Below are 26,385 nucleotides of genomic sequence, written 5' to 3'. Positions count from 1 at the left end.
AATTCCAGTCCTGACTGTTTTCAGATCTATTAAGTAAAAGTATTTCTATATGCAGGATCTCAGTTATATGGTTGTTTTTTTTCTTTTTTCCATTAGGGTGTTAAAACTTTAAGCAGGGGTCTTCTCTGAGTTATGGAATCTAAGTTTTTACCCTAAGCTTATTATTAATGAGCTGTCTAGTCATAGTTTTATCTCAGTTGGAAACGACTGTATTTCTATTTCCATGGATATGATCTGTCCTGTTTACTGAAAATTACCAGCTTAATTTTCAACCTTGTTTATTTTAGTTTTAGGCTCTGCTGCTCTGTCCCTATTCAACATGTAGAAATTTTGTGCACCTAATTGTAATTAAATTTGTATCTTTTAAATGACTTCAATCACGTAAAGATGCTGCTTAAGATCATTTCTTTTTGTCATTTTTTCAAAATCAAATTAAGTTAGGGTAGATTAATCTATGTTTTGCAAGGACAAGAAAACAAGGGCGACAGAGAGTCATGAACTTAAAAAACGGGGGAAGTTATAAGACTAATATTGTGTTCTAATAGAGGTAGCTTTTAAGTCTTCGTGTCTATGTCAGAGAAACTTTACAAAAGTTAATAATTGGACTTAAGTTATGTGAATATAGTTAAATCTTGTATTGTTCGACTCAATCCTTTGTTCTATCAGAATACTTGGTAACGTCGTCTCTCCTCTATTCTGGTTCATTTTCAGATATTTGTTTGATTTGTTGTGCTTCTGGTATGTGCTTCAGGATGATATACTTCCCAAGTTAATGACCTCAACTGGCTCCCACGAGGATCTTTTCAGGAAGGAGATATCAAAGTATGATAGCATTTGCGAAGAAATCGCTCAAAACCTCGAAGCTCAAGAACAGCTATTACTGCACATTCAGGTCTGCATTTAGATTGTGCCAAAAAAACAAAGGTCTGCATTTAGTTCATTATGTCAATGACCATTTACTTCCATCTTCTTTTTGTTGGGAATTTGAATTAGTTTATGCTGCGCTGCTTATATTCTGACACATTCTTTTTGGTTTTAATGGCTGTTTTGTGTGAGCAGTAATACAGACAATGGGCCATAGGAACCTTAGTTTGGGGCTTTTGTTGCATCTATGTCTCTCAGACACCCACATACAAATTGCCAAAAATTTGTCCAGTCACATGCATGAGTAGTGAATAATTGATTACCAAAGATTTAAATATTTGAAATCCTGGTTCGCATTATTTTGAAGCTGATCTCAATATTCAAGCTCTTTGCTAATTGTCTCCTAAGTCTCTGTCATTCTGTGCCATCAATTATTGATCTTTAACAATTAAGACTTCTAATACTTGTATTTATAAGTTTAGAAGAAATGGAACTTCTCGATAAACTGAATCGACTGGTTTATGTGGTCCCAAATGCAAGTGTATTTTGGAAGTTTTTGGATTTGGCTGTGATTGGGCAATAATTGATGGTTGTCTTTCAACCTTTCTAATAGAAAGAAGTCCCTTAAAGTTTATCTGGAAGTAGGCTTATATGCTTGCTAGCCATTTTATCTTTTCTGATATGGTGAGGAAGGAAGTTGAATTACCAGGATACTGCCTCTTTACAATTTATCTGGCTTTGGAAGCATAAAGGATTGTCCTGGCAGAAAAGGAAGCAATTGTAAAATAAAATGTCAGGTTGTTGAGATGGTTATTATAATCTGACTCCTGGTTCATGTTCTGCAAATTCGATGCAGGCCTAAGATTGCACGTACAGCTTTGTTTAAGATTACCTTGCGAAGTGCCGATTCTTTGAACTAGTTTTGTATTAAGGATTAGATCAAGAGCTTTACAAACCACTGAAGAATTGTTCATCTTAAGATGATCTTATATGTCTTGTGCAGGCCCAAAATGATCAGTTTGCTGCTATATTTAACCTTGAAGATTATAAAGGTACAATACTCTGTCATAATGTTCTGGGGTCGTACAAGAAATGTTTTATGCCCACACATATAGTCATCTGTTTTCCTGGTCTATCCAATCAAAACTAATGTCATGATGTACGTTTCCTTAGGGTTAACTATTCGTGTTCATTTATATATAGTATTTCGGTTTTGGGGTCAGGTGATTTAAGAATTAACATGAATCACCTGGTTGTCAACCTATCAATGGAAGACCCCATTTTCTAGTTCGGGAAATGTGTTTTACTCCTCCAGCTTATGCTTTGTATGGTATGGAGATGGGAGGGGACCCTGAAATTCCCCCACCGGTCTTGGTGTTTTGCTTTATAAAAAAAAAAAGAAAGAAAGAAACTCTGTCAAAGAAACGTGAGTTCTGATATGGATTTTACTGCTATCAATGCATCTCATGTTACACGAATGAAGCTCTAGGTATATTTTTGATGATTTAGAAGTATGCCATCTTATTCTAGCAAACATCTTTCATATATCTATTGCAACTTAAACTGAGAAGATTGGGTTATAGTGACGCAGAATCTTTCTGTTAACCATTCTTTTCCATGACAAACAAGTTTATAACTAAAACTTGCTAGTTCTTTATCCCCCACCCCTCGCCCCCCCTCCCCTGTTGCATCCTTCTCCTATAATTTTGTTGATGATGCCATAATGCATTCAGGCTGAATTAATATGTGAGCGGATAACAAGTGGTGTCATGGTTGATTTTCATTTTTATTTTTATTTTTTCCCTGAAGCAAAATCTACCCTTTTTGAGATCCTTTTACTGGGAAGCATTTATTCCAGTACAACTGCTTTCAGGATGCAAATAGATTATCATGTTTGCTCTGTGTTGATGTTTCCTTGCTTTCAATCCTCAGCATCTCGTGAAAAGGGCTGTAGACAGATTGAAGCTGCTATAGCTAAATTCCGTGAAATTAAGGAGAACATCAATGAAGGACTGAAGTTCTATGTTACCCTTCAGGTACTTACAATTCTGTGCTGACTGTAGGCTACTTACTAAACTAGCTGGAACTTGTTGGTGAGAGGAGCTTGGATTTGAACTCTGTAGGTCAAACAAGAAATAGGATTTCCCGGTGTATTCAGGATGGTACTTGGACTTAGATATTTGGAAGTAACAAATAATAGGCCTGGATTTGAGCATTGTGCTGCCAGACTCCTAATGGGTCTAAAAGAAAGTAAACCTGTAAAAGTATAGTGATGATTGGAACAGTGGTTTCACCTGCCTCATTTAAGATGAAACCATCCTATACATTTAAGAATGTGATAGCACTTAAATAAGGAAGAAGAAGAGAAATGAAATCATTTTGCATGAAGAATGCCAGATATAGAGGACTTGTTACCACCTGAACTGCTGATGGTAAAAACATACATGGTTTTCCAATAGCTCATAGAGGGAGCATCCTTCAATGATTGTTTGTTCTAAATGAAATTTGCGACTCATTAGTAACTGAAGGGAAAATGGATGGTGGGCTGTGGTTCAGCTTTATTCTCTGTGTATAGTAAGAGTCATACCACTAGCTTTCTGAGAACAAGATGATTCATTAATGTTCTCTTCTAGTTTTCTGTTTTGATATGGAAGACAGAATTCATCTCTGAATATATACTTCTGTTTAAACAGGATGCTATTACAATTGTAAAGCAACAATGCAGTGATTTTGTGATGACTAGAAGTATCCAGTGCCGCGATATGATTGATGATGTTCAGAGGCAAATATCAGGTCTTAGTTTCCAGGATGGCAAAAGCACTACTAGTGGCCACTCTTTTCCTTCTGCTGGCCCTCCTTATCACTCTCAAAGATCCAACTCTCAACAGCAACTGGATGTTGGGAACATGCCCAACTCATCTCATCCACAACCCCCAGCTTACCAGCCACCTCAGCAGCCAATAGCATCTGGATATGCTCAAACTCCTTATGGGAGCCAGCAACAGCCACCGCCTCCCTATCATGCACCTGTTTCAGGCCCATATCCATCTCCCCAACACCAGCCACCTGCAGTTAGCCATGAATACGGGCAACCTGCATATCCTGGTTGGCGGGGCCCATACTATAATGCACCTGCTCAGCAACCTGGATCAATGCCGCGCCCGCCTTACACAGTTCCATCTCCATATCCACCTCACAATCAGAGTGGCTACTACAGACAATGATAATTTTTTCGTTAAAATTTGTATGTAGTTTCATTTGTTAACTCTTCACTTTTCGCTTGTTTCGATAGAATGGATCTGGTGCCGTTAAAGTCTAGACCTAGGTTGTAGTACTGTAATGTAAGTGAGCTGCATCTTCTGTCCAGCGGCCGGTATGTACACAGTGCTATCCTCCATTAATTTTGGCGTCTGCATAGTATATTATTTAAAGAATATTCAGAAATGGCTGCTGATATTGTTGCAATATGGCTGTGTAAAATGAACTTCGTAAGACTTTCCTGTGGGATCATTGTTCAGATAAAGACAGTTCATGGATTCTGCATTCCTCTGTGTCAATCTTCTAGTGTATGTTGTAGATGACAATGTCATTTATGCTTTCTTTAAATGGTTTTCTTGTTGGCTAGAAGGGACTAAATATTCCATAATTGCTCGGCTTAGTGGTTAGCAAGAAAAATCAGATGAGAGGAAACTTTTGATATCTTTCACTTGATTTCTGTAGCTTTTGCCTCTTTGATGGTGGTTTGAGTAGAAAATACACATAGCAGGTTGTGAATTTTTGATAATTCTTATTGGGTCAAAGGATCTCAGGCTATAACGCATACATTGAATTGATATTGTTGATGCATTATGCGCTGAAACTTTTTGATTCACTGAGAAAATCCATCCCCGGTTACAATGGTAGCCTTCACTATGAATGCTGCATTATTAAAAGGATCCTAATGCTTCTTCTGATGCTCTTTTGAGTAAAAGTGCAGCTTTATTCTCCTACAAACCTTTAGCTTGTATGGATGGGCAGTATTGTGGAAGTTAATATTATAAAATAGCAAGCCAATGCTACTTCAGATGTAGTCGTGTCGCAGATGGAAGAAACCATGTTACAATATCATTCGACTTTGCGCTTGAGAAGGACAAATATTATTATCGATTTCTCATTGTCAGGGTCTAGGAAATGCGGTGAAGCTGCAAGTTTCTTTGTGTACAGCTCGAATAACTCATCCATGATTTCACTTCCAAAGTGATTTATCAACAATCCCTCAAAGACTGCCCTGAGGTATGTGGCTCGTGCATTAACGCTGCGCAAGGTGCGTTTCCCTGGATTGTTTAGTATTTCCATCCTTTCAATATTGAAACTGTCACTCCTCCCTATTATTGTCTTTAATTCGTCTGGGATGGTAAAATACAATGGAAAGTTGAACGAGTCTACCTTCTCTTCTCCAAACCTTCCCTGCAATCAAAGTAGTTTTAGAACTTTGAAGCTGCGTGATTTGATCAATACAACTGCATGGTTGATAGAATTTGCCTGTAGAAAATTTTAATGGCTGGAGGTTTCTGTATCTTGCGGTTTCTTACATACTGTAACGTGTTTAGAGGGAGACATATGGTTCTTTGCGAGGCAAAGAATAGGGGATCGTATGTTTCTAATGTCAAGTTAGTGCTGGAATTTACCTTCTTGGCCATGTCGACTAGGCAAGAACCTATAAGATCCATCTCCGTTGGGGTAGTGTAGGATGTGCCAGAATTCTTAAAAGCAGGTACTGCCGGAACAAGAAGTGCCATTAGCCCTCCTTGCACCAGCTCTTGCGCCCTAGCGTTCAAGAACGCCCCTATATCATTGACATAATGGTTTGAATAGGCTTCAAAAACTTCCTGTCTGGCTTCTGTATAGTGAACTTTCCCATTATTCCATGCTGGAGAATTATGGTCTGCCACTGCCTTTGGCACTTCGGAGAGCCAGTTAAGGGCACAAGAACAATAAGCAAAATCAAGGGAAGCATTCGGAAAGAGGCGGCCATGAAAGGGACCGGGAACTCCTGCAGCATGGTAACTCCTTTGGGGTGGAAGTGAAAGGAAAAGGGTGTTGAAGTCATTCATGACTTGATCGTTAAAGAACACTTGAAAGTCTGGGATTTGGGAATTTAATCCTTCTGTCTGGAACTTTTTCTCAACAGCTTCGGTGATTATTTGCATAGCCGGAAATGAGTTATGTCCTGTTGAGCAGCCAAAATCTGCAATCCGGAAAGACTTTGTGTTGGTTAACAAAAGCTGCTTAACGTCAAGTTTCATCGAGATTTCTTCTTCAATGATTGGTTTTGCAACATCTACCACTCCTCTCTGCCGGAAAAATGAGATAGGTTAGTAACTTCAAAGTAGATTTTTACCTCCCTGATTCAGTGATTTCTTAGTGAATACCATGATATGTGTTTGAATCAGAAACTACATACCTGGTAGGATGAGTTTTGGGCATAGCTAGTAGGTCCTTCTCCACCATTCATGGCATAGAGGTTCGATACAGACGTTTCCATAGTTTGTTCACCCGGATTGAGCTGGATTCTATGCCTGGAATCGAGCGGGGAGCTCAACGTCCTCCGTATCGACATCCGTGGATATTGGAAGCAGTTCACCATGGCATACAATTGAGCCATCTCTCTACAGGTTCGTGTGCGTGTGTGTGTCTGTGTGTTCTGGAGTTGTTATTTATGCACATCCATCTTTATTCCAGAAATGCTTGCTTCAGCTACGGCGGATAGTTCATATTTAGCATCCCGCATTTATTGTACTTGTATCGCGATTGGTCACTATCTCTCAACTGTACACCAGTCACATCACAAGTGCAATTGACATTATTTTCTGTTGAAGCCTCCATTTCAGACAAGTGGTAGAGATTTGAAATTATAATGCAGATTGCCGGTGGTGACATATAATTCAAATACTTTGCTACTATTTAACTCGAAACATTTCATGCTACGTATTTGGATATGTTATCAGATGAATTATTACATAATGTAATAATATTAAAAATCAAAATAATTGCATTTTTATATAATGATCTAACAGTGTATCCCACTTAATATGTTCACTTAGCTGTCATAAATACGTGCCTAGAAGCAAATTGACAGAGTGATGGGAGGCGGCTATGACCACTGACCAATTTGCAGCCATTACGCTGCATTACGCAATCAATTCAATTATGTTGCTTGAAAATATATCTCATACTTCTAGTAACACACAAGAAATACAATGAATAAGCCCCATACAACAGATTTGCCTTCCAAAAATAACAAAACTCCAATTCATAGGTCCGCATCTTTTTGAACGGTGGGGTCGAACCCGGTTCTCATGACCTGCTGAATGAATTATTAACCATAAATCTTTTTCTCATTTGATGGCTTTTTAAATGACATGTGGTTTGTGCATACGACTTTTGGTACAAAAACTTTTATAAATATCAATTGAGCTATTTCAGTAGGTATGGTATTTATTACTATCAAATCTCACTTTGCGACCTTTTTATTTTCGAGTTCCATACTAACTTAAGTATTAGAAGATTTCAATTGGAACCAGTACTTCAACAAGTCTAACGTTTTGTGTTGCCAATCTTATTTATTCAGATAAAAGTAATCATTTGGTCGTAGACTCCAAGTCCAAGAAGTCATAAGACCATCGTCTGATCATGACCGAGTGATAGAAGACCTTGACGTGGATCATTCTTTCTGAGATGTTTCATCCTATGTTGTGAATTAATAATAGTATTAAAGTTTGGCATATATGCAGTTGCTGGTAATAAAAAAAATGTTGAGTATTTATTATGTAAGTATCTTTTGGGTTGCTGATCATGTGGGGAACAAAAACACGTTATTGCTTGTTCAAGTTTGTAAGTTTTGATTTCCATTTGGATGCCGAGTTTTGTGACAATGATCGTAAGTGCCGATAATCATAATCATTAGGATGAATAGTTTGATTATGTGATTAAGGAAAAATTCTAATTTAAGTTGAATTTTATAAATTCGAATAAGTTACATAGCAAGGATAGTAAATTGTTGCATTGTGGTTGTACAATTCATGAGAAATATCAATGACATGATAAGTGTATTATACTTACTCTACAATTAATTTGATTTGACCAAACCTAATTTAGGTAAAAATTTTCCTTCTTTCAATGGTAAAGCCAATGAAGGAGCAGAACATGGGCCTAATTGGGATAGTTTGCTTATTGTGTAATTACACCTCATGATCTATGATTTATTTATAAAAGTACATTTTTACATCCTATGATCTATGATTTATTTACATAAACCACAGGTAAATTGTATTTTTGATCTCACCGGACAGACCCATTCCCAATTTTGATTTGAAACTTTACGGAGCAATAATTTCGACCCCAATCCTAATTTTTGAATGGCGTTGACATAAGAGGGGTCACTTGCGGACTTTTCAAATGCAATTTTCAGACAAAAAAAAAAAAAAAAGAAAGAAAAAAATCTAACTCCCTATTTTTTCTATTTTCGCCTAATTTCTAACCCCAAGTCAAACACTCACTCTTTTCAGTTTTCTTGGCACTTATCTAACAAATTTCATATTACAGATTACACAAGAACTAAATAGGAATTTAGTTAATTAATATCGACCACTACTGAAAGATCATTTTGCAAAATATTGACCATTACTAACCATCATCTGGGTTTTCCTATGGCTATTTCTACTTAGTTTCTTTCTCTTGTACATTCCTTCAACGCAATAAATCAGGAATTGTTATGATCGCTTGCATACGTTGATGGAACTAACCACTTAAAAAGCCCACAATTGCCTCTGCCTCCTTGAAAAATAGGTATAAAACCTCCTATCAAAATTGTCACTTATCTAAGAGGTCATCAAATGAGCATCTTTATGATAATAGCATTCAATATTTATGGTATCCTGAGAGGATTGCGACATAATTGGCCTTTGGTTTTTCAGCCTAAAATATGGGGGGAAAAATCCAGAAAAAATGGCTGTAAAATTTTGTGGCAGACTTTTGGAGCTTTGATGGAAGATTTGTGGATGTATTATGTATATATGGGCAGAGGGGAAGAAAAGGTTTTGTGGATTCTATTTTTTTGACTATTCATGTGAGTGTGCTGTTAAAAACTAACAGCGTGTGATCAAATGTGTCTAAAAACTAAGAATTTGGGATTAAAAGTGTTGATTTCGTAAAGTTTGGAGGTCAAAAGTGAAAATTGGCATATTCGATGGGACCAAAAGTGCAATCATCCCTAGAAACCACTTATGTCTTTTGTATGATTATAGAAATCATCACTGACTGTAAAAAAAAAAAAAGATTACTTATGTAATGTTGTTGACATTTTTAAAATGTATGTGTAATTTTTGAAAAAATAAAAATGATTTTTGTAAATAGTGTTAATTTTTTTGATGGACGTATGTGTAATTTTTCAAAAAACAGAAAAGAATAATTTGTATAAAAAAAAAAACTATGGAGTGTAGACCTATCCCTTTTTATTAATCTCTTGTCTAGTATGAATTGTGACATTAATGACATAGCCGAAAATTATAATTGTAGCTGTATGAGTTTGGCTATATGGTTGTACTACTACAATCAACTTCATAGGTGAAAGAAAGAGTATGCCAATTCTCTACCACTAAAACACGAAAACTTCATTACACACTAGCAGGCGTGATAAGTTATTTTTGCGTGTATATAATAAATAATTTTTTATATTTATAATATATAGTAAATAAGAATAAAATATATAGACAAACATACATGACATTTCACACAAAAAAAAAGAAAAAAAAAGGGGTAATCAACACAACAAAAAAATTGATGTCGTGGTGTCATAAATCACCGTTTATGAATAAAATTTTTTTTATATATATTAGTATAGATATAATAACAGAATAATTGTAGCTATTGTTTGTACTCTTCCGTCTTTAAAAATTACAAACGTCTCATCTTTAAGTTTTCACATATTGAAATATTTTTTGGGTGAATTACAACAAATTCTCCTAAATTTTTAACATAATTATAAATACTCTTTACTATTTGAAAAATTACCTATACCCCATAATGTTCAATGAAATTATATAATTTTTGGATGGATGACTAAAATTGTCAACTTTGCCCCTTTTGTGTTTTTTTTTTCAAATTAAACAATTATAAAAAAATCAAGCGAGGTGGATGAAAAAAATTATAAAAAAATATTCACTTTGTTCATAATTTATTTTTAATTTTAAAAAAATAAATAAAATTATAATTTATATATAATTATATAGGTATTTTGGTTAGTTCATGATAAAAACGAACGAAACCTAACTGATAGAGTTAGCTGTTAGACAACTGTTAAAATTAGAGCAGCATTAATAATTTCTCAGATGATATAACACATTTATAATAATGCCAAACCCCATAAGAAATGATTGTAATTTAACCAAACTTTATCATTACCTTCCTCCCTTGCAGGATTAGATACAAACAACATCCTATGTTCTCGATCATAGAAACCTATTACCAGACTTACCAATATGCATGATTTACTTAAAGTAAGATGCCATGTAAAATTTGGAAAGAAAATTTCGATAATTGTAAGAGAAGGAGAAATAGTTCATATATGCTAATACTATTTTTTAGGGGATATTCACATCATCAGAAGCATTAGAAAAGGATCACACATCTTTACAAACAATTTTTTTTTAATTAAACCAAGTTTGGTCAAATTAAACTAATTATAAAGCAAGTGTAATAGTGTATCATACTTTCCATATGATTGGTTATACTTTTAGAATTTTAGACCAATCATACCATAAGTGTATTAAAAATGCCATACAATTAATTTAAGTCCTACCAAACTCAATTTAAGTTAAAATTTTCTGATTGAACGAGACAACTTCTAACACAAGCTTATTATGAGCAGGATGGATCATGATCTCTACTTTTGATCATATGGTTTTTCTTCTTGTTTTTCTTTGATGACATCCACCAAAGCAAGAAAGCAGTAAATCAAGAAGCAGAACAATATGATTCCAGTTTACGCTGGAGGAGGACAAACATTATAATTGACTTGTCACAATTGGGATCTGAGAAAAGCGGTGAAGCTTCAAGTTTCTTTGTGTAGCGGTCAAACAATTCTTCGATTATTTCGCTTCCAAAGTGATCCATCAGCATTCCCTCAGAGGTTGCTCTGAAGTATGCAGCACGGTCTTTGGGGCCGATCAAGTTGTGCTTCCCTGGATTGTCCAGTACCTCCATTCTTTCGATTGTGTATTTGTCATTCCTCTCTATTATGGCCCTTCGCCTCGCTGAATCTTCCCTGCAATAAGAGTAACAGCTCTTTTTTTTGGTGATTTTCGTCCTACAAGTTGTTATATGACGAAATTGAGAAATAGGCAGGAGACATTTTTTTTGGCGTAATGGGTGTTGGACTGTACCGCTTTCGCCATGTCCATGAAGCATGAACCGAAAAGATAAATCTCGGTGGTCGTTGTGTAGGCCGAGTTGGGATCCCAGGAAGCAGGGACTGCAGGCACAAGAAGGGCCATTAGCCCTCCAGGCACCAGCTCCTCTGCTCTAGAATCCAAGAATGACTCTATATCCTTGGCATACTGATTGGCATACTCTTCACACACTTCTCTTCTAGCTCCCAAATAGTGAATTTTCCCCTGGTTCCATGCAGGAGACGTATTGTCCAGCACTGCCTTTGGTACCTCCGAGAGCCAGTTAAGGGAACAACTGGAATAAGCAAAATCAAGTGTAGCTTTCGGCAACAGCCGGCCATGAAAAGAACCCGGTACTCCAGCAGCACCATAAAGTCTTTCTCGTGGAAGTGAATTGAAAAGAGTGTTGAAATCATTCGTGACTTTATCATTAAAGAACACGTAAAAATCCGGGAGTTGAGAAATTAATCCCTCTATTTCAAACCTTCGCCTGATGGCTTCAGTTATAATTTGCATGGCTGCACAAGAATTGTGGCCCGTTGAGCAGCCGAAATCCGCAATCCTGAAAGTGGATGAAAGGTGTTTGATATCTAGTTTTCTGGAAATTTCTTCTTCAATTATAGGTTTTGCCACATCCACAACTCCTTTCTGCATTTAAGAGGTTGTTACATACTTGAAATTGAAGGCTTTGTGTGTCAAAATTGGTTCATAAACAGTGTGGTAGCTGGAAAATGAAAATGGATAAATATACCTGATAGGATGAGTTTTGGGCATAGCTATGAGGTCCATCTCCACCATTCATAGCGTAGCGGCTGAGCATTCGTCCAAGTACTGGAGATCGGATCGAGCAACGCCTACACAAATATGGTTGGAACATCTTCATTTTCTCAATTTGTTTATACAAATCTATCGATTCTTCATTTCAGCAATAAACTGTATTTATGGTCAGCACTAACAAACAATATTGCGCGTATGAAGATAGAGGATACCAACTAGCACAGTTTGGTGTTTACCTAACTGTGTTAAAACTATAATTTATTCTTCTTCTTCTTTTTTATTGTGTATTATTTAGGGTGTATATGTGAAAATTTCTGTTGTTTGATAAGTGATTTTTTGTAAACAAAAGTTAAAAGTTGTATCAGAATAAAAAGTGGTTAGTGATTGTTAAAAAAAGTAAAAAACAAACAAAAGCTAAATTGAATAGTCTTAGGAAAATAATTACTTTTAAACCACTTATGTTTTTACCAAACTAGAAATGAGATTAAAAGTGTCGATTCCGTAAAGTTTGGAGATCAAAAGTGAAAATGAGCATATTCGGTGGGACCAAAAGTGCAATTATCCTTAGAAACCACTTATATCTTTTGTGTGATTATAAAAACCATCACTGACCGTCAAAAAATATAAATTATTTATATAATGTTGTTGATATTTTTAAAGTGTGTAATTTTTGAAAAAATAGAAATAATTCATGTAAATAGTGTTAATTTTTTTGATGGATATATGTGCAATTTTTCAAAAGACATAAAAGAATAATTTGTATAGAAAACAAAAAATTATGGAGCGTCGACTATCCCTCTTTATTGATCTCTTGTCTAATACGAATTGTGACATTAATAACATAGCCGAAAATTATAATTGTTGCTGTATGAGTTTGACCCGCTGCCCCAATAGCTTCGTTCAGGAGCGAACTTTGTGGTGTGCTACTACAATTAACTTCATTACACACTAGCAGGCGTGATAAATTATTTATGTATGTATATAATAAATAATTTTTTATATTTATAATATATCGTAAATAAAAATAAGATATATAGACAAACATACCTGATATTTCACAAAAAAAAAAAAAAAGGAACACTAACTTAGGAGTAATCGACATAACAAAAAAATTGGTGTCGTGGTATCATAGATTGCCGTTTGTAATTGAAAAAGATCTTTTTTTCTTTATATATTAGGATAGATATAATATCAGAGTAATTGTAGCTACTGTTTGTACTCTTCCCTCTTTTAAAACTACAAAAGTCTCATCTTTAAGTTTTCACATATTGAAATACTTTTAGGATGAATTACAATAAATTTTTTTAAAATTTAACATATTTATGAATACTCTCTTTACTATTTGAAAAAATATCTATACCCATAATATTTTATGAAATTATATAATCTTTGGATGGAGAACTAAAATTGTCAATTTTGTTCTTTATTGTACTTTTTTGTCTTTTCTTTTTAAAAAATTAAACTATTATAAAAAAATCGAACGAGATGGATGAAAAAAATAAAAACTATAAAAAATTTATTCACTTAGTCCATAATTTATTTTTATAAATTTTAAAAAATAAATAAAATTATAATTTAAAAATATTCATATGGGTATTTTAGTTAGTTCACTATAAAAACGTATTATTAATTTCATAATTAACAAAATTAGAGCTGTTGGACGACACTAAAATTAGAGCAGCATTGTTTTTCAAATAATATAACGTATTTATAATCATGCTAAACCTTATAAGAGATTGTTGTAATTTACCGAACATTAGCATTACCTTCCTCTCTTGCAGGATTAGATACAAACGACATCCCATGTTCTCGATCACAGAAAATTAACCTGGCACCAAACGTAACAATATGCTTGTATACATAAAGTAAGATGGTATGTAAAAGTTGTAAATTTCGATAATTGCATACACAAGCTTATTATGAGCTAGATGGATCATAATCTCTACTTTTGATTATATGGTTCTTCAATTATTGGACAGGAAAAGGCACTGCAAAAAGGAAGAAGAAGAAGAAGAATTTGGTATTCAATTATTTGACAATCTAAATCATAACCGAATCGAATACCTAAATTATAGTTTTAACACGGTTAGATAAACACCAAACTGTGCCAGTTGGTATCCTCTATTTTCGTACGCGCAATATTGTTAGTTAGTGCTGACCATAAATACAGTTTAATGCTGAAATGAAGAATCAATACATGTGTATAAACAAATCGAGAAAATGAAGATGTTCCAACCATATTTGTGGAGGCGTTGCTCGATCAGATCTCCAGCACTTGGACGAATGCTCAGCCGCTATGCTATGAATGGTGGAGATGGACCTCATAGCTATGCCCAAAACTCATCCTATCAGGTATATTTATCCATTTTCATTTTCCAGCTACCACACTGTTTATGAACCAATTTTGACACAAAACCTTCAATATGTAACATGCCTCTTAAATGCAGAAGGGATTTGTGGATGTGGCAAAACCTATAATTGAGGAAGAAATTTCCAGAAAACTAGATATCAAACACCTTTCATCCACTTTCAGGATTGCGGATTTTGGCTGCTCAACGGGGCACAATTCTTGTGCAGCCATGCAAATTATAACTGAAGCCATCAGGCGGAGGTTTGAAATAGAGGGATTAATTTCTCAAATTCCGAATTTTTACGTGTTCTTTAATGATAAAGTCACCAATGATTTCAACACTCTTTTCAATTCACTTCCACGAGAAAGACTTTATGGTGCTGCTGGAGTACCAGGTTCTTTTCATGGCCGGCGGTTGCCGAAAGCTATACTTGATTTTGCTTATTCCAGTTGTTCCCTTCACTGGCTCTCGGAGGTACCGAAGGCAGTGCTGGACAATACGTCTCCTGCATGGAACCAGGGGAAAATTCACTATGCGGGAGCAAGAAGAGAAGTGTGTGAAGAGTATGTCAATCAGTTTGCCAAGGATATGGAGTCATTCTTGGATTCTAGAGCAGAGGAGCTGGTGCCTGGAGGGCTAATGGCCCTTCTTGTCCCTGCAGTCCCTGCTACCTGGGATCCCAACTCGGCCTACACAATGACCACCGAGAATTATCTTTTTGGTACATGCTTCATGGACATGGCGAAAACGGTACAGTCCAACACCCATTATGCAAAAGAAAAAGAAAAAAGAGGTTCTCCGGCCTATTTCTCAATTTCATCATATAACAACTTGTAGGACGAAAATCACCAAAACAAAAGACTCTTATTGCAGGGAAGATTCAGCAAAGCGAAGGTAGACTCCTTCAACATTCCGGTATATTTTCCCATCCCACAACAATTCAAGGCCATAATAGAGAGGAACGACAAATACACAATCGAAAGAATGGAGGTCCTAGACAATCCAGGGAAGCGCAACTTGATCGGCCCAAAAGACCGTGCTGCATACCTCAGAGCAGTCTCTGAGGAAATGCTGATAGATCACTTTGGAAGCGAAATAATTGAAGAATTGTTTGATCGCTACACAAAGAAACTTGAAGCTTCACCGCTTTTCTCAGATCCCGACTGTGACAAGTCAATTATAATGTTTGTCCTCCTCCAGCGCAAACCAGAATCATATTGTTCTGCTTCTTGATTTACTATGATCAAAAGTAGAGAACGTAATCCATCCTGCTCATGTGTATCGTCACACTTGCTATGTGATTAATTTAGTTCGACCAAATTTGATTTAATTAAGAATGTTCCCATTTAATGTTGTTTGTATAGATGAGTGATCCTTCTATAATGCTTCTGATGGTGTGAATATCCCCTGAAAATTAGTATTTGCATATATGAACTATATTTCTCCTTCTTTAACAATTATCGAAAATTTCTTTCGAAATTTACAACTTTTACATACCATCTTACTTTATGTATACAAGCATATTGGTAAGTCTGGTACTAGGTTAATTTTCTATGATCGAGAACATTCTAATCCTACAAGGGAGGAAGGTAATCATAAAAATTTGGATAAATTATAACGATCCTTTATGAGGTTTGGCATGATTACAAATACATTTATTTGAAAAATTATCAACGCTTTCCTAATTTTTACAGTCATCCAATAACTAACTCAATCAGTTAGATTTTCATTTATTTTGTTATGGTGAACTGACCAAAATACATTTATGATTATGAATTTTAATTTTACTTATTTTTTAAAGTTTTATATAAAAAAATTATGGACTATGTGAACAATCTATTTTTATATTTTTTTTTTCATCCACCTCATCCGATTTTTTTATAATTATTTATTTTAAAAAAAAGATAAAAAAATACAGTAAGGACAAAGTTGACATAAATCCCCCATCTAAAAATTATATAATTTTATTGAACATCATGAGGTATCGGTAATTTTTCAAATAATAAAAAGAACATTTATAGTTATGTTATATTTTCTTGATTATGATAATTAATCATGACAAAGAATCATATTTTTGTAATACTACTTACATCTAACAAGTAACCCAATGAACATATTGCTCGTTATAGTTGTACATATATGATCCGGGTCGAATAATGCGATCTCGAGATTCGATCTCCCTTCAGAATGTCAATTCGTCCAAGACCAGATTTTGGGTTCCCTGAGAATTAAAACACGAACCGTGAGCTCGTCGGGCACGTCCCCGACAATGACCCTCCGTCGCTCAAGTTAGGTTGATCGAGAGAAATAGGTGCGATCTAGAAATTCGGTCTCAATTAATACGTATCAGTTACCTCATTTATGGTGCGTCGGGGTCTATTTATAGAACACAGTTGTACGTCAAGTACTGGGCCACGTGGCCTCATCTCGTCAGTGCGCGTCCTGATCGAACGGTGGTCATTATCCGGGTCTTCGGTCGGTGTACGCGATCCGGGTCGGGTCAACTGCGACCCGCCTGCTACAACGTACGCGGATCCTGATCGCGAAATGACTATAATGCCCTTAATGAGGGGCGTTTCGGTCCTTTTGTAGGTGCGATATTTGGATACTCATCAATATATTTTTATAAATGATTTATTAATTACATGTATAAATAAATGTATAAGTATATCTATATGTGTATACTTGTATTTTAGTATATAAAACTTTTCTTCAAGTCATGGACCGAGGGAGCTACGGCACATACATGTTTCAGGAATTGAATTAAAAGTAAATGTTTTGCCTTTAACCTGCCTTACTACTTTAGTTTGTATCTATACTCTTTTTCTTCTTTCTGTGTTTGTCTGCTTAATTAAGTTCTGTAGCTTGTATTTTGGGGACATCTGGTCTAGGGATGGCAGAGGAGTCGAACCGACTCACGAGTTTTGTGAGTTGGCTCGATTTTGAATTTGATTCGAGTGCGATTCGAGCTCAATGCTCTCTATTTATAGCTCGTTTTTTTTTTATATATACTTTTATTTTTAAATTTTTTTAATTCCATATTCAATATTTTATTAATTTTATACTCAAAATTGACCATATATTATGATTATTAATCAATATCATATATTTTATTTTAAATAATAATAAGCTATTGTATTTTTATTTGTACATTTAATTTTTATACAAAACAAGCTTAATCAACAATTTAGTAAATTTTAGTATTTTTTTAAATAATTATTTAATATGACACACATAAATTTATGTTATATTTTAATATCTTTAGATTAATAATGAGAATCACTAAATTTCGATATAAATTTATAAATAATATAATAGACTGTATATTATTTTAATAATAAAGCATGAGGGGGTATTGTTATGTCTGCATATTATTTTCCAAAAATATGCTTATTCAATTTATATATAAAGGACACTATCTCATATTATTGCTTCAAACAACGGAAGTTAACAATTAATACATAAATTAACATAGAAAGTGTTAATAGGTTTTCGACACTTTTTGAAGGTGTAACACTTTTACTTACCTTAGTGACTTCTGCGGTCCTCACCAGAGGTCCAGAGGAGAGTCAGAGAGACCGAGAGAGAGGCATCTCGTGCGCGTAGGAGAAAAGAATTCAGGCAAGTCTACCATCGCCGCAGACCCCCACCGCCACCAGACACAGCATAAAAAGGTCTCCACCGTCCGGTGACTCCGCCCATCCGCCGCTTCTGAACACCCTTCAATCGGAAGGTCTCAATCCTGATAAAAACCCTACTCACTCAAGGTAGGAATGTTTTCTTCAATTTCTTTGTATATGCTTTTGGTTTCAACTATCACTTCAATTGTGTGGCTTCATTGTTATGTTTTGTATATGGCTTCATGATTGTTATATTTTGTATATCTCCTTTGTATTAGATTATATTTGGTGAAAGATGTACTTTTTTAACTTGAAGAGAAGCACATGGGTGTTTTGCGCTTTTTAGAGTAGGAATTGAAACGATTTATTACTGAATGAACTGATAGGTGACGATGAGTACTGGTACAGACTAGATAGTGGCTAAGGTGTGTTAAGCAGTTACGGGCATCTGATATATGTTGATTGGAACCAAGAAGTAACTGTGGAGCTCTGTTTTTAAGTTGATGCATAATTTCTCTTGAGCAAATTGTTTTGCTGAGCATGGAAACTATGCATCGAAGAACATTTGCTTTCCACAAGCTAAAAGAATTCTTTATCTTTGCTTGATGACTGATTGTTGTTTCCACAAACTATTCTTGATTTTTCATTAGTTCACAAAGAAAAGATAGAGATAAAAGCTGAATGTATAGGCCTGAGATCCCAAAATACAAAAGAAGAAAAAGAGGAGTAGAGAGACAAACTAAAGTAGTAAGGCAGGTAAAGGCAAAACATTTACTTTTAATTCAATTCCTGAAACCATGTATATGCCAAAACTCCATGAGTCCATGACTTTAATAAAAGTTTTTATATATGAAAATACAAGTATACACATATAGATATACATATACATTTATATATACATGTAAATATATATACAACTATGACGAGAAATATGTTCATTGAGCTACTTGTTAGATGTAAGTAATATTACAAATTGATTCTTTGTCATGACTAATTACCATAACCAAGAATAAAAACCCTAGTATATAGCAATGGTGCTCAGTAAGTACTACAGTGAGCATCCCATGTGCATTGCCTGTTAAAGAAGGAAGGCCCTCAAATTCTACAGCTTAATCTAATTTATGAAAGAAAACGTCCTTGTAATATATTACTGCTATTCCAAAATAACCTATCATATTAAATCTCTGATAATTTTGATGCTTGTATACTTCTAAATATTATTATATTAGTTATAGAAAGAATGAAAGATGACTTGGTATTTTATTTATGTCTAGTCTACACATATTTTAAGTAATCCAAAGAGCACGATAAGATGCTCTTAAAATTGATATTAAGAGAAAACTAAGGCTCAAAAACATACTTAATCCCTACCTCTTTACTAATAGACTTTTAGTTATGATATCTGCAATTTTTGAGACCCATATAAATCTGTTAACTTGTTAAAAGTAGCTTATTTAATTCCTCAGACTGCTGCTATAGTTAACCATTTGTTTGCATCTTCGCACCATTCAAAACCCTACATCCTCTCAATTTATGTCAGGATGTCGGAAAACAACGCGGTGATAGGGCTTTCATGGCAACCTAAACTGGATGCTTTTTCATCTACCAAAGTTGAAAAGATCTCTTCCAAGGAAGCTGAAACCAGTGCCCTTTACAAACCCAATTCTCAACTCATTGATGGTCTTTTTCTTCCTCCCAATGACCCCAGAAAGCTCAACAAATTGTCCAAGAAACAAGTAAAGGATACTGCCGGCAAGAATTGGTGCTCACTCCAGTTTTCCCTCTTAAATTTTATTTTCATCGATTGCTTTTGTGGTTATGACCAGAAAGTTTTGATTTTGTAATGTGGATTGGTGTTCTGCAATAGGTTTGATATGCCTGCTCAAACAATCACCCCGGAGCTGAAAAAAGATCTCCAGCTATTGAAGGTGCTGTTCATTATTTGCTTTGTCAATGTTCCACCAAGTTTTTTGTTTTTGTTGTGTTTTCATATGGTTATTCATTCATAGTCCTATATGTATAAGATCAAAATATTTGAAACACAATTTTGCATCATTCGCACTTTTTGTCTTGCATTTAGCATGGCGTATCATGACACAACATTCTTGAACATGTTCATGTATTGGTTATAGGAGGTAATTGGTGACATTGGCATAATTTTGTGACAGTAGAATTATTCATCTATGTTAGTTATAGGTAGAAATCGGTGACAGCGTATGACCACAAATTAGTTTTTGATTGAATGTTTTGCATTTTATGGAGGCTGCCAAACTAAGTAACTATAATATGAACCAAACTCTAATGAGCTTTATAGTTTCTTATGCCCGTATAATGCAAAACAATGCATATTTGATATGTTGTGTGTATGTGTGCCATAATTACTTATCAGGCATTTCAAATTGTTTCAGCTATCTCATTTTGTGAAGTTCATAATTTACTTTGAAGGATAACATGCATGGGTTAGAGAATTCTCTTGTTTTCTTCTTTTTCTTTTTCTTTTTTCAATTGGGGGGAGGTGTGGTAGGGGAATGAAGCCAGGCCTTTCCCTAGTTGCCTCTTTGTGGGAACTGAGAAGTTTTGGAATTGAGTAATGTAGAACAATTTATTCTACCGATAATAGGGAGTCAATGTTTTATGTTTTGCTCACATGTCACGTCACATACACATGAGGTAGATGAAGCTTAGCATCTAATTGTTCTAACTGTTGTGTAGGATGATTGGACACTTAAGCTCATTTGAATATTGATGTCATGTCCATTAATGTTTGCTGGCCATTTTGTAGATGTATAGTGCTGCTTATAAGACTAGGAATGAAAAGTCAGTGCCTAAAACAAACTTCATATGAACTATGGATGAGATTCTCTCTTTTTGTTGGTAAGTTACATTCTGGAACTGGTTATGAAACTACTTTGTGAGGTTCTGTATAGTCATTGGAGGACCACCATGATGTAGAGATTGTGATATTAGAGTGACTAATGAAAGCAAACAATTTTTACCTGTAGAATATGAGTCTATTTGCTTCTTCCACTAGTACCTTGGAACAGGCTTTCCGTTTCTTTGGACATTTATTTGAATTGGATTGGCCTACAAGTGATCTTGGTCATTGATTCAGTTTCTATGAGAAATAAGGAAGAGAAAGGCATTATTAATGTTCTTTCCCCCAGCCTCTTTGCTTATAGTTAATCTTTATTATGAAGGTAGACATTTTGGTTCCTCCTGTTTTTCAGGAGGCGAAGTTTGTATTACAGCTTTTTTAATCTACTGCAATTTGTTTTTGAAAAAGTATTTCTTGGCAAAAAGTGATACGTGGTGATTGTTACAGTTGAGGAGTGCAGTAGATCCCAAAAGGCACTATAAGAAGGGTGATTCTAGATCAAAAACACTTCCCAAGTATTTCCAGGCAAGTATATCCTGTGATGTAAAAATATAATATTTCACTGATCTTAAGATGGAGATGTTTGAAGTTTTTTGATATATCAGGTGGGCACTGTTATAGAGTCAGCAACTGAGTTCTTTACTGGTAGACTTACTAAGAAGGAGAGGAAAACAACCCTTGCTGATGAGCTGCTCTCCGATGGTAACCTTCGTGAATATAGGTATGTAATATTTGCTAGATACTGCACAATGCTCCATCCTGTTATTTTTAGATACAGTACAGAGTGATGTGCAGCAAGCATTCTTTTATGCGTACACGTTGCTAACTCTATTAAGAGAAAATAAGCTAGTCATGGCATCATGGTCCTGCTAGGCCTCTAATTTGTTTTTCTTATGTACCATCTCTATGCAGGAAACGAAAGGTTCGAGAGATTGAAGAAGTAAACCGGCCAGCTGGGGTGGACAAGTGGAAGTTAAAGAAGTCGCGGAAGCATGGAAAGTCAGGAAAGAGTAATAGATCAAAAAAAGGGCACTGAAATAGCCCGACATTCAAATCGCCCTTCTGTTACCATTGATATTGGCTCATAACGAACTCCCAACTGCCAATTTATCCTAGAAATGTCACCAGTGCTGCTGGAGAACTGTGGATTAACCATTATCCTTTAGTCATTTTTTGCGATCTTCCAGAGATTCTTCTTGCTTTGTTGGTATGATGGGCAATACCGAAGTGCGTCTACCACATGGCCATGGCGAATATTAGTTACACCATCAATTTCTCCTTCCACTTCTTGGCTGCCTGTTCGGATCTTGAAATCTCAGTGGTAGCCTGGACGTGTTAAGATTTATTATATTACTACAGTGGATAACAAAGTGGAAGTAATGCATCTTGTAGTCAAGTTGTTAAACATTACTGCTTGTTTTATTTTGCATTAGTCTGGAGCTAGTTTTATAAAAAATTAATGTGGGTTAAGACACACGGGTTCAATTCAGTTCAACTAGTATGTTATAATTTAAAAAGAATTGCTATGGGTGAGATTTAAACAAAATTGGTATTTATTATGAGTGAGAGATGAATTTAATATAGGTTGATTATTGATTCAATCCATAAAATAATAGTAAAAACAATAAAAGTAAAGATATAAGAAAGGGAAAAAAACATGATTTTCTTCTCAAACAGAGTAGCACCTTTGGGACTCTCTCTCTCAAGCAGAATAAATGACTATATTTAGGGATAAAAAATATGATTGATCCTTTCATATTACAATATATGATTTTTTTATATTAAAATTATCTCTCAACAAATATGAAAAAATTTGATTGTATGGTTTGGCATCCCTTCAAAATGAGCATTCAAGATTTTCTTTATTCTTTTTCTTCTTCTTATTATTAACAATAGTACTACATTGCTCATAATTTTTTTTTCCCTCTAGATAAGAAATATATGTATTAGAGCCTTGCTAACGAGTCAGAATAAACCACGATGCCTAAGACAACTTATCATGAACAGGATAATGAACTCTACTTTTTGATGATAGCTAGGGTTTTCTGGTTGTCTTTAGTTAATCACATCCATCAATTCTTTTCTTTTCATTTTCAACTATTATTTTATTTTACTTTAATAAATCAATTATAATTGATATCAAATATTTATAAATAACAGTTATTGATAGTCATAACAATTATATATTAATTAATAATTTTAGATAATTATATCTAATCAACAACTATTATTAGAACAAAATAACATTCCGCGTTAATTGGTGAGGATTGAACCCATGATCTTATAGTCATGGAGTCACAATTTTTTAAATCAAGAACTAGAAAAACATGATTGGCTTGCGCTGGAGGAGGACAAATATTAGGATGGTTTTGTCAGAGTTGGGGTCTGAGAAAAGTGGTGAAGCTTTAAGTTTCTTGGTGTAGCGATCAAACAATTCATCCATTATTTCAGTTCCAAAGTGATTTACCAGCATTCCCTCATTGACTGCTCTCAAGTATGAGGCACGCTCTTTGGGGCCTGTCAAGCTGCGCTTCCCTGGATTGTCTAGTATCTCCATTCTTTCCATTATGTAATTATCGCTTTTCTCTATTATAGCCTTCAATTCTTGAGGGACGGGGAAATATACTGAATAGTTGAAGGAGTCTATCTTGTCCTCGTAGAATCTTCCCTGAGAGTAATAACTTATGTCACTTAGTAAAAATAGGTATTCTTGGTATCTTTGCATAGTCCATATCAAGATTTTGCACCTTTACATATATAGGCATAAATTTGAGGGCTGTAAGTCGTCATAGACCATATCTGTACAAATTCAAATAGGCGGCATCACCACTATTTCTTAGATTGTGTTTGGTTGAGGAGGAAAGTGGGAGTATAAGAGAAGTGGAAGTAAAAATCAATGCATAAGAGATAATTTAATATTTGGTTAGGGGAAAAGATAGAGATTAGTAAAACTCGATATATATGAAACCCATTTGAAGTTCATTTTTGTTTTCATCTAAAATTAGGTGAAAAAGTGGAAGTATAAGATTAAAAAAATAAAAAAGAATTTTTATTTACTCTATTACCTATATAAATATCTATATAAAATTTTTCTCCAATTCTTTTCTTCTTTCCGCTGATAATATCATACATAATTGCCATATAAAAGATAATAAATTGCTGAAAACTACTACATCAAAGTTAATAATCAGGTAAACAATCTTATCAGCAATTTTTATTTTATTAAAACTGAACAATTTAGAATAAATGAACAATACTCATTTTCATAAATATTTTTATTAATAAAAATATTCTTATTCTTATTTGAAAAATATTTTTGTTAATAAGGTTTTTAAATTTTTAATATACTAAAATTATATTAATATAATATTAATTTATTTATTTATTAATACAAAATGAAGGAAGGATTATTCAATAAAATTATAAAAAATAGACCTTTCTTCTCAATTTATTTTCCTCGTATAAAAGAAAGAAATATTTAAAATTTATCCACTTCCAATTGTACCAAACAAATTGAAGTAAAACTATTATTCTTTGGCTTTCCTTCCCCCTCCCCTTTTTACTTCTCCTCCTCCTTTCACTTCCCTTTTCCTCTAACTTGAACAATCAGAATTGAAGGTAAAGAGCCACCTCTAGAAGTTGTCAACTAAACTTGTTTGCAGGATGGGTCTTGAAACTTTACCTTTTTTGCCATGTCGACGAGGCATGAACCGAGATGATAAACCTCGGTGAGCACTGTGTACGCTGAGTTGGGATTCCAGGAAGCAGGGACTGCAGGGACAAGAAGGGCCATTAGCCCCCCAGGCACCAGCTCCTCTGCTCTAGAATCCAAGAATGACTTTATATCCTTGGCATACTGATTTGCATACTCTTCACACACTTCTCTCCTTGCTCCAAAATAGTGAACTTTCCCACTGTTCCACGCTGGAGATGTATTGTCCAGCACTGCCTTTGGCACCTCAGAGAGCCAGTGAAGTGAAAAACACGAGTAGCCAAAATGAAGTGAAGCTCTCGGCAACAGGCGGCTGTGGAAAGAACCTGGCACTCCGGTGACATGGTAAAGTCCTTGGGGGGGAAGTGAACTGAAAAGAGTGTTGAAATCATTGGTGACTTTATCATTAAAGAACACTTGAAAATCAGGGATCTGCATAACTTTTCCATCTGTTTCGAATTTGCGTTTGATAGCTTCCACTATAATTTGCATAGCTGCAAAAGAGTTGCGCCCCGTTGAGCAGCCAAAATCTGCAATCCTGAATGTAGAAGAAATGTGTTTGATATCTAGTTTTCTGGAAATTTCTTCTTCGAGTATTGGTTTTGCCACGTCTATAACTCCTCCCTGCTTAAGGAAGAACATGTTACACATGCTACTCAGAATTGGGAAAATATGGAATAGGGCTTGGCCATATGTGACCAATTATACGACAATTGTAATATACTTGACGTGTGATTGGGTACAATTCAGGAAGGTGATTAATCATGCGGCAAGTTTATTGCACTTAATTTGGTTAAGCCAAAACCTGATTTGAATAAAAATTTCTCAAAAAATTTTGCTCTTTGAAACTTCATTACTAATAAAGAAGAAAAGAAGAAGAATTTTGGTTCTTCTCCAGAACAGTGCCATTTGCTAGAATACAAAATGGAAATATACCTGGTAGGATGAGTTCTGAGCATAGCTATTAGGCCCTTCTCCACCATTCATAACATATTGGCCGAGCATTCCTCCTCTTACATCATTGCTGCTGTCGGGATCGACAACCTGATTCTGGACTCTAAGGTTGAAACCCGATCGGCAGCTCAACATGCGGATGCAAGTTGCCGGAGTTGTGATCAAGAAGAATTGCCTCACGGAATACAATAGCCTCACCTTCAGTTTGTTGTATTGTTATTATTGCATGATGCTCTTTGAACTGCATTTCCAATCACTGGTAATAATGTATGATGTTTGATAGGCTTGTTAATGGATAAGTATTATCCTATTCATACTCAAAGATAATTTTGAGACCCATACCCTACCCAAAAGGACTAAAAGATCCTGCATTATCATGTACTCATTAAATTAAATGATTGAACATGGGTAGGGTCTAATACCTTAAAATACCCATGGGTATGGGTAATGACTTGATACCCTATCATACCAATGAGTATTGATATTATTAAGCTCAAAGATGTTTATTTATTTCTTAATTAATTTTTAGTAAATCAATCGACTAAATCTATTTAATATTTTAAAAAATTAAATAGTATAAAATCATTTCATTACATATCTTATTTATATTAATTACTTATTTAAATTTTGATCAAATATGCTAGAGTTTTTCATGTTGATTCCGTAATTGCTCAAATTATGATCAAATTAAACAAATTTTAACTTGACATTTAGAAAATAAAAAAAATATGAAGTAACTTAATTTAGTTAAATTTGACTAATACATGGAATAAATAAAATTTGTTTGAACTCAAATTATTAAAAA

General features: G+C 34.7%; 6 protein-coding genes across 8 annotated transcripts in view; 3 read left to right on the top strand and 3 right to left on the bottom strand.

Annotated features, from left to right (window-relative positions):
• LOC105156280 (ALG-2 interacting protein X) overlaps positions 1-4,407 on the top strand; it is an 8,952-nt gene extending 4,545 nt beyond the window's left edge. The window contains exons 6-9 of the mRNA XM_011072374.2: positions 752-892; positions 1,868-1,916; positions 2,797-2,900; positions 3,558-4,407. Coding sequence (XP_011070676.1) covers positions 752-892; positions 1,868-1,916; positions 2,797-2,900; positions 3,558-4,088 — 825 coding nt within the window. The 3' untranslated portion in view covers positions 4,089-4,407. The remainder of the gene's footprint in view (positions 1-751; positions 893-1,867; positions 1,917-2,796; positions 2,901-3,557) is intronic.
• Positions 4,689-6,734, bottom strand: LOC105156279 (probable S-adenosylmethionine-dependent methyltransferase At5g38780). Its single transcript, XM_011072373.2, has 3 exons — positions 6,308-6,734; positions 5,532-6,197; positions 4,689-5,310 (listed from the first exon to the last, which is right to left on the bottom strand). The coding sequence occupies exons 1-3, from the start codon at positions 6,506-6,508 to the stop codon at positions 4,969-4,971; spliced, it is 1,209 nt and encodes a 402-aa protein (XP_011070675.1). The 5' UTR covers positions 6,509-6,734; the 3' UTR covers positions 4,689-4,968.
• Positions 10,982-12,265, bottom strand: LOC105156277 (probable S-adenosylmethionine-dependent methyltransferase At5g38100). The gene is made up of 3 exons (XM_011072372.2): positions 12,043-12,265; positions 11,286-11,939; positions 10,982-11,167 (listed from the first exon to the last, which is right to left on the bottom strand). Exons 1-3 carry the CDS (start codon positions 12,172-12,174, stop codon positions 11,126-11,128), a joined length of 828 nt encoding a protein of 275 aa, XP_011070674.1. The 5' UTR covers positions 12,175-12,265; the 3' UTR covers positions 10,982-11,125.
• Positions 14,252-15,802, top strand: LOC105156276 (probable S-adenosylmethionine-dependent methyltransferase At5g37990). 2 transcript variants are annotated; one of them, XM_011072370.2, is made up of 3 exons: positions 14,252-14,420; positions 14,516-15,169; positions 15,293-15,802. In XM_011072370.2, the coding sequence occupies exons 1-3, from the start codon at positions 14,289-14,291 to the stop codon at positions 15,650-15,652; spliced, it is 1,146 nt and encodes a 381-aa protein (XP_011070672.1). In that variant the 5' UTR covers positions 14,252-14,288; the 3' UTR covers positions 15,653-15,802. The 2 variants fall into 2 exon arrangements, with proteins under 2 accessions (XP_011070672.1, XP_011070671.1); XM_011072369.2 differs by having other exon boundaries at positions 15,257-15,802.
• Positions 17,926-22,388, top strand: LOC105156275 (rRNA-processing protein fcf2). Its single transcript, XM_011072368.2, has 6 exons — positions 17,926-18,186; positions 19,580-19,801; positions 19,907-19,967; positions 21,362-21,439; positions 21,520-21,635; positions 21,827-22,388. Exons 2-6 carry the CDS (start codon positions 19,581-19,583, stop codon positions 21,948-21,950), a joined length of 600 nt encoding a protein of 199 aa, XP_011070670.1. The 5' UTR covers positions 17,926-18,186; position 19,580; the 3' UTR covers positions 21,951-22,388.
• Positions 23,148-25,974, bottom strand: LOC105156274 (probable S-adenosylmethionine-dependent methyltransferase At5g38780). 2 transcript variants are annotated; one of them, XM_011072366.2, is made up of 3 exons: positions 25,563-25,974; positions 24,597-25,250; positions 23,148-23,582 (listed from the first exon to the last, which is right to left on the bottom strand). In XM_011072366.2, the coding sequence occupies exons 1-3, from the start codon at positions 25,713-25,715 to the stop codon at positions 23,232-23,234; spliced, it is 1,158 nt and encodes a 385-aa protein (XP_011070668.1). In that variant the 5' UTR covers positions 25,716-25,974; the 3' UTR covers positions 23,148-23,231. The 2 variants fall into 2 exon arrangements, with proteins under 2 accessions (XP_011070668.1, XP_011070669.1); XM_011072367.2 differs by having other exon boundaries at positions 24,597-25,164; positions 25,563-25,747.

Source organism: Sesamum indicum, linkage group LG2, assembly GCF_000512975.1.
Source record: "Sesamum indicum cultivar Zhongzhi No. 13 linkage group LG2, S_indicum_v1.0, whole genome shotgun sequence".
NCBI classification, from domain to species: domain Eukaryota; kingdom Viridiplantae; phylum Streptophyta; class Magnoliopsida; order Lamiales; family Pedaliaceae; genus Sesamum; species Sesamum indicum.
This window is presented reverse-complemented; position numbering and strand designations above follow the sequence as displayed.

Bases quoted from the DNA above. Each gene is read 5' to 3' on its own strand.
- LOC105156279 (XM_011072373.2), bottom strand. From the start codon at position 6,508: ATGGCTCAATTGTATGCCATGGTGAACTGCTTCCAATATCCACGGATG. The intron at 6,198-6,307 runs GTATGTAGTTTC...TTTTTCCGGCAG, and splicing joins CCCAAAACTCATCCTACCAG to AGAGGAGTGGTAGATGTTGC. The intron at 5,311-5,531 runs GTAAATTCCAGC...CTTTGATTGCAG, and splicing joins TAGTCGACATGGCCAAGAAG to GGAAGGTTTGGAGAAGAGAA.
- LOC105156277 (XM_011072372.2), bottom strand. From the start codon at position 12,174: ATGAAGATGTTCCAACCATATTTGTGTAGGCGTTGCTCGATCCGATCT. The intron at 11,940-12,042 runs GTATATTTATCC...TCTTAAATGCAG, and splicing joins CCCAAAACTCATCCTATCAG to AAAGGAGTTGTGGATGTGGC. The intron at 11,168-11,285 runs GTACAGTCCAAC...CTCTTATTGCAG, and splicing joins TCATGGACATGGCGAAAGCG to GGAAGATTCAGCGAGGCGAA.
- LOC105156276 (XM_011072369.2), top strand. From the start codon at position 14,289: ATGAAGATGTTCCAACCATATTTGTGGAGGCGTTGCTCGATCAGATCT. The intron at 14,421-14,515 runs GTATATTTATCC...TCTTAAATGCAG, and splicing joins CCCAAAACTCATCCTATCAG to AAGGGATTTGTGGATGTGGC. The intron at 15,170-15,256 runs GTACAGTCCAAC...AACAACTTGTAG, and splicing joins TCATGGACATGGCGAAAACG to GACGAAAATCACCAAAACAA.
- LOC105156275 (XM_011072368.2), top strand. From the start codon at position 19,581: ATGTCGGAAAACAACGCGGTGATAGGGCTTTCATGGCAACCTAAACTG. The intron at 19,968-21,361 runs GTGCTGTTCATT...TGATTGTTACAG, and splicing joins AAGATCTCCAGCTATTGAAG to TTGAGGAGTGCAGTAGATCC. The intron at 21,440-21,519 runs GCAAGTATATCC...TTGATATATCAG, and splicing joins CACTTCCCAAGTATTTCCAG to GTGGGCACTGTTATAGAGTC.
- LOC105156274 (XM_011072366.2), bottom strand. From the start codon at position 25,715: ATGTTGAGCTGCCGATCGGGTTTCAACCTTAGAGTCCAGAATCAGGTT. The intron at 25,251-25,562 runs GTATATTTCCAT...TTCCTTAAGCAG, and splicing joins CTCAGAACTCATCCTACCAG to GGAGGAGTTATAGACGTGGC. The intron at 23,583-24,596 runs GTAAAGTTTCAA...TATTACTCTCAG, and splicing joins TCGTCGACATGGCAAAAAAG to GGAAGATTCTACGAGGACAA.